The sequence below is a fragment of the Ochotona princeps genome, chromosome 29, assembly GCF_030435755.1.
Source record: "Ochotona princeps isolate mOchPri1 chromosome 29, mOchPri1.hap1, whole genome shotgun sequence".
In the NCBI taxonomy this organism is placed as follows: Eukaryota; Metazoa; Chordata; class Mammalia; order Lagomorpha; family Ochotonidae; genus Ochotona; species Ochotona princeps.
Window position 1 is genome coordinate 15,636,186 of NC_080860.1, and position 5,503 is coordinate 15,641,688.

General features: G+C 59.9%; 1 protein-coding gene across 8 annotated transcripts; it reads right to left on the reverse strand.

Moving 5' to 3' along the window:
- Positions 1 to 159: 159 nt before the first annotated feature.
- On the reverse strand, positions 160 to 5,455 carry RHBDD3 (rhomboid domain containing 3). Of its 8 annotated transcripts, none has more exons than XM_058656903.1 (7): positions 5,318 to 5,455; positions 4,779 to 4,821; positions 2,828 to 3,007; positions 1,955 to 2,335; positions 962 to 1,124; positions 595 to 864; positions 160 to 482 (listed from the first exon to the last, which is right to left on the reverse strand). In XM_058656903.1, the coding sequence occupies exons 3-7, from the start codon at positions 2,976 to 2,978 to the stop codon at positions 305 to 307; spliced, it is 1,143 nt and encodes a 380-aa protein (XP_058512886.1). In that variant the 5' UTR covers positions 2,979 to 3,007; positions 4,779 to 4,821; positions 5,318 to 5,455; the 3' UTR covers positions 160 to 304. The 8 variants fall into 8 exon arrangements, with proteins under 8 accessions (XP_058512886.1, XP_058512883.1, XP_058512884.1 ...); XM_058656900.1 differs by having other exon boundaries at positions 4,673 to 4,821; XM_058656901.1 differs by having other exon boundaries at positions 5,268 to 5,423.
- Between the last annotated feature and the right edge of the window lie 48 nt (positions 5,456 to 5,503).

A 5,503-nucleotide genomic window follows, 5' to 3' on the forward strand; every position in this document is an offset into this window, starting at 1 on the left:
ATGGCTTCCTTGAGGAAGAGGCCACGCCAGTGCAGTGGCAGGAACATTGTCTCCAGACAGCTAAAAGCCACTGTCATTCATTCACCACTCACTCGTTCATTCGCTCCCTGACACCAACAGAAGAACCAGACACGCGTGCTGCCTCCGAGGAGGTCCGGCTTGAAAAATAGGCTGGTGTTTATTTGAAACAAGTACCAGGGTGGCCTGCTGTGGCCGTTGGGGAACAGCAGGGGCCCAGGCAACTTGGCCTCAGACCTGGCTTTGTTACCCACACAGTCGTCGGTGCTCACGCCCTCCGCTGGGCCTAGGAGGGCTTGATGCCCATAGAGTAGGCAGAGCCAGTCCTGCCCTCTGTCATTAGGGCCTCTGTGTCTACCTGCCCTCCGACCAGCAGTGACACGGCCCCCTCCACGCGGCCTGTGGCCGCCAGTGCCATCACTGCCTGCTCTGTGGGGAACCCCATGCGCTCCAGCTGCTGCAACCTGGGAGGACCCGGGTGGGGGGAACAGAGAAAGGGAAGGGGGGCAGGGTGTGAGGGCTGCCTCAGCCTCCAACCCTCTCCCCTGGGCCCCTCTCCTGCCTGGCCCACCTTACCTTAGAGACGACACTGAGGACTTTGGCAACCGGAATGTGCCCTGGAGGTCCTGGGCTGGCACATCCAGGAGCGAGGCCTGGATGCCCTCTTGTAACATCTGCTCATCCAGGGCTGCCCACATGGAAGGCTCAGGGGAGAAACCGAGCCTGGCCCACTCCATGCTCTCCCAGGGCAGCTGCTGAGCCCCCAGTCCTGGCGGCAGGGCCGAGTTGTCACCCTGTGGCCAGGCACTAGGGGAGACCACGTAAGGAGGTCTGGGGATGGCAGTCCTAGGTTGGGGTAGAGGGAAGGGGTGCAGAAGCAGGGGTGATCACTGCTGGCCGTGGCAGCCAGCTCAAAGGCCAGGGGCCACATTGTCCTCCTCACCTCACTCCGCCTGGGTGGGTGACGGGCAGCTCAGTCTGGCCACCCGGCGCGGGGAACAGCTTCAGTGGCCAGCAGCCGGCCAGCGTCCTGCACAGGAAACTTTCCTGCAGCACCTGCAGCCGCTGCTCCGACAGCTCCAGCCACCAGAAGGCCCCCTTGGCATCTGTCTGCCCAGGGCAGGGCACCTGGTCAAGGGAAACCGGAACTGGCTGGCTGGGAGAATAGGCCTGCCCTGGATGCCAGGCCTGGGGCCACATGGGTGTCATCCTCACTATGATCCCGTAAGGAATGAGCTGTCACTCAAGCCTGCAGCAGAGGCTCGGAGAGGACCAGAGGGACCTGCCTAAAGGCAGACAGATAGAGCCTGAGCCCAGGGCATGTTCAGCCAGCCCTCACCTGCTCTGTCCCCAGCCTGGCCAACACACAGCCCTCCTAGACAGCCCAGGGCAGCTGGTGTTCCCAGTCCCAAACTGGCTCCTCCCACAACAGCCAGAACTGCTACAGGGGCTCAGCCGGTTCTCCTGTGGTGACGGCGATGGCAATGGCTTTCTTGATTGGGCATCAACTGCACCTGCCCTGCTGGCCATGGGTCACTCCCCTCACTTTCCAGAAACCCTAAGCTCACACCCATCCTTGGCCCTGCCTTTCTGTACCCTCTGCCTGGCCTGCACACTCCACCTCTACTCCCTTACACATACATATCTTCGTTTCGATGCCAATTCCACCGAATGGGCCTGGTTAGTGGTTCTTCAGGTCATCTCAGCTTCCTACCCGCCACAGGCTCCCCACTGAGCCCCCTTAGTTGTCCTTGGCTCCAGTCTTCACCCCACCATTCCCAGCCCAGAGAGAAGAGTGTTCCTGGCACAGGTATACACAGCTTCATGGCATTTCTTGGGTCTGTATCCCTCCCATCCCACCCCCTGTCCCTGCCACGTCACTTCCTTCCCAGGGATACAGCCCCAGAACCCATCTGTCCACACGGGCAAAGGATACAGGCCAGGCCGGCCAGGAGACCGCAGAGGAGCTGCAGGAAGGGCGGCTCAGAGCTGAGCAGCGGGGTCAAGGCGAGCAGTAGCCATGGCCATAGCCATGGTGGCAGTGCCCCTTGGGGCTGCCTGAGGTCGTGCCCTTGCCCCGCCAGCATGGCCAAGTGGACGGGCATGTACCCGCAGCCGCCGGCGGTCGACAGCCCCAGCACTGCCAACAACACAGCCAGCAGCCCGGCAGCCAGTGTGAGCAGGATAGAGGCGTGCAGGAACCGCAGTGTGCCCAGCTGGCACTCCTGCTGCCAGCCCAGCGTGGGCAGGAGCAGCAGGCTCAGAAGCAGGCTCGGCAGAGCCGTGTGGCCCAGGGCGTGGGTCAGCAGCCGATGCGCTGGGAGAGAGAAGGGCCTTATGTGCTGGGCAAATGGCCCCAACCCGGCGTGCTAGGTCACAGGTTGCTCTCCACCAGGGCCACTTGCTGAGTCAGGCAGGGTGTCCACACACTGTGGCTCTTTGCCTGGCTGCGCTGAACCTAACAGACCAAACCCATGGTTCAAGTGGTGCCTCAGTTAAGTCCCAGACACTGATGAGGGCGTGGGGTCCTGGTCAGCCTGCTGCTTGAGCCAAGAGTGGCTGTACTGCCCCAGGCTGTGTGACCTTGGGACAAACTGGAGCTGTTGTTCGGGGCAAATGGGTATTTTGTTGAGGTCGCCCCTGAACCCCTCCCCCCAACCCAGCACATCCTCCTCATCCCCCAGAAACTGAACTGAATTCCAGGGGAAGCTGTGAGACGAGGCGGCCTAAGTGTGCATTCTGTCCCCAGGTTCCACCCTGCCAGGGTGTTTGCTTTCCTCCCAGGTTGCATGATATGGCAGGTCCTCACCCTGCCAGGGGTCCAGCAGCAACTCCGGAGCCAGGGTGAGGCTGGGGCCAGCCCCAAGCAGCCAGAGGCTGCTGAGGAGCAGCATGAGCGCTGAGGAGGCCAGGGGAAACGCCCGCAGGGGGAGGCCAGCAGCGGGTTCCCTGGCATACATTTCTTAACTGCAACCAGCCAAGTTGGGTCCTGGGGATAAAGGGAAAACAAAACAATAACAGAAGTGGTTATTGCAACTTCTCTTTCCCTGCCTCGCTCTCAGCTACCTTGATCAACAGCTCCATTGTAGAAACGGGGCACATGGAAGCTGGGAAAGAGTAGCACGGGGTGGCAGTGCAGCTGAGCCACTTTGCCTGGGGGCTTCCTCAGCCATGTTGGCATCTCCACCTGCCAGTGTCTGAGGGTGGGTGGCAGGGGATGGGTGGCACAAAGATGCCCTGGTCCTGATGGCCCTTGAACAGGGGGTTTCAGGAAAGTTGAGCTGGGGAAGGCTATGGAGGACTGTGGAGAGGAGCAGGAGCCCCTTACCCTGGCCTGGGACTGCGCCATCTTCCTGCCGTGTGTCACCACACACATGTCCCAACCCTTTTGTTAAACAGGGATTCAGGAAATCTCCGTTTTGAGGTGTAAGAGCTCAAGTTGGGTTTTTCCTCACACCTGCCTCCTCTATCCCAGGGCCCAATTCCAGCACTAGCTGCTCTACTTTCTATCCAGCTTCCAGGTCCTGTGCCTGGGCAGGCAGGAACAGATAACAGCTCAAGGAACTTAGTCCCTGCCTCCCTCATGGGAAGCCTGGAGGGAGTTCCTGGCTCCTGGCTTCGACCTGGCCCAGCCTTAGCTGCTGTGAGCAAGAGTAGCAGACCAGGGAATGGAAAATCTCTCCCTCTCTGTGTCACTCAGCCTTCTAATTAAATTATAATAAGCTTTTTGAAAAGCTGTTGGGGGGAAGGCCCCCTGGCATGATAGCTCAGTTAGCTAATTCTCTGCCTGCAAGCACCAGTTTGCAGCCAGTTTGTGTAATGGCTGCTCCATTTCCCATCTAGCTCCCTGCTTATGGCCTGGGAAAGCAGGCTGGCCCCAAAACCTTGGGACCCTGCATCCACGTGGGAGACCCGGAAGAGGCTCCTGGCTCCAGATTCACTCAACTCTGGCCACCTGGGGAGTGAGCCAGCCAATGGAAGATCTTTCTGGCTGTCTCTCTGGAAATCTGCCTTTCCAATAAAAACAAATTAAAAAAAAAAAATCTATTAAAGGGACCGATGTTGGGGTGCAGGGGGGTGAACACTGCCTGCAACACCATATCAAAGTGCCAGTTTGAATCCCAACTGCTCCAGGCAGCTGTCCATCGGAAGCCCAGAACTGGGTGGCAAGGGCCCAAGCACTTGGGCCATCGTCCTCACTCAGGCACATTAGCAGGGAACTGGATTGGTAGCAAAGCTCCTGATTCCTGGCTTTGACCCGGCCCAGCCCCGGCTGTTGCGGCCAAACGGGAGTAAACTAGCAGATGGAAGCTATCTCCCCAGTAATTCCAAAGACATGGAAAGAGGAGGGAGGGGAGAAGGGGCTAAGCCCACAGCTCTTGCTACTGATTGCCTGAGGCACAGGTGGCCACCACTGGCCCCCAGCAAAAGCTACTTTAGCTTGTCTGGTCCCAGCTGTGGACCTCGTAGCAAGGCTTGTCCACCTCCTAGGTGGTCCTGCCCCTGGTAGGCACCCACTCCAAGCCTCCTCTCCCTGGGCACCTCCTCCTCCACCAGGGGGAAGGACCTGATCATGGAGACACACATAACTGGGACTCAGTCTGTCCCATCTGTAGTATGGGGGGAGGGCCATGCACCACCAGGCCCTGCCTACCTTACTGGGAAGTCAGGGGCAGGGAGGAGGCTTCCAGGTGGTGGAAAGGAGAGTGCGGGGTCGGTGGGGGTGGTGGGTCCCCAAGAGTCCAATTCAGCTTTGTGACTTTAGGGAAAGGACTGGCTTGCCTTGGGCCTCAGTTTCCCCTTCTGTGGAAAACAAGGGTTATTACATTGAGGGTAGGGGGCGGGTGCTTAAAGGGCTTTCTTTTTTTTTTTTTTTTTTTTTTGCAAATTCCCGACAGTTAGCTCCTGGGGAGCGGCCGGGAGCGACGTTCGAGGGGTCTCCCACCCAGCCGCTGCACCCGCACCCTAACTCCTCCGCCGAACCGGGGCCAAGCGTCGGAGGTACTCACTGCGTGAGCGAGGCCTCCCACCCGGGACCCCGGAAGGAGCGGGACTGAGAGCGAGCCGGGAGCCCCGAGCCCCTCCATTCCGCGCTCCCGGGGCGCGTGACCCCGGCCGAGCGCCCCCCGCCCCCGCCGGCGCCGCCCGCCGATTAGTCAGCAGTTGTTCTAGGCCGGGATCCCTTCCCCCCCGCCACCACCACCACCCCGCAGCCCTCCCGCCGGCCTCCGTCTCCCTCCAGGACGCACTCTTCAGAGACGGTCCCTAAAAGACAGCGGACGTAACCATTGCGAAGCACCTCGGCTCCTGAGGAGAATCGCTCCGGTTTCGATACCGACACCCGTTCACGGCCTTCCGGCCCCTTTCGCAAGTGTTTTTTTGACTCGAGTATCAACGTCAGGAGCTCTGCAGAGAGGATCAGGGGCCTAACGTTTCGAGTGCGGAAAACGGAACAAGCAAGTGGTTTCGCCCTCCTTCCTCCATC

Excerpts from the sequence above, each read along its gene's own strand:
- RHBDD3 (XM_058656903.1), bottom strand. The coding sequence starts at position 2,978 with ATGTATGCCAGGGAACCCGCTGCTGGCCTCCCCCTGCGGGCGTTTCCC. Across the intron at positions 865-961 it reads ACCCACCCAGGCGGAGTGAG|GACTGCCATCCCCAGACCTC; the intron begins GTGAGGAGGACA and ends ACCCCAACCTAG. Across the intron at positions 483-594 it reads TCCTCAGTGTCGTCTCTAAG|GTTGCAGCAGCTGGAGCGCA; the intron begins GTAAGGTGGGCC and ends GGGTCCTCCCAG.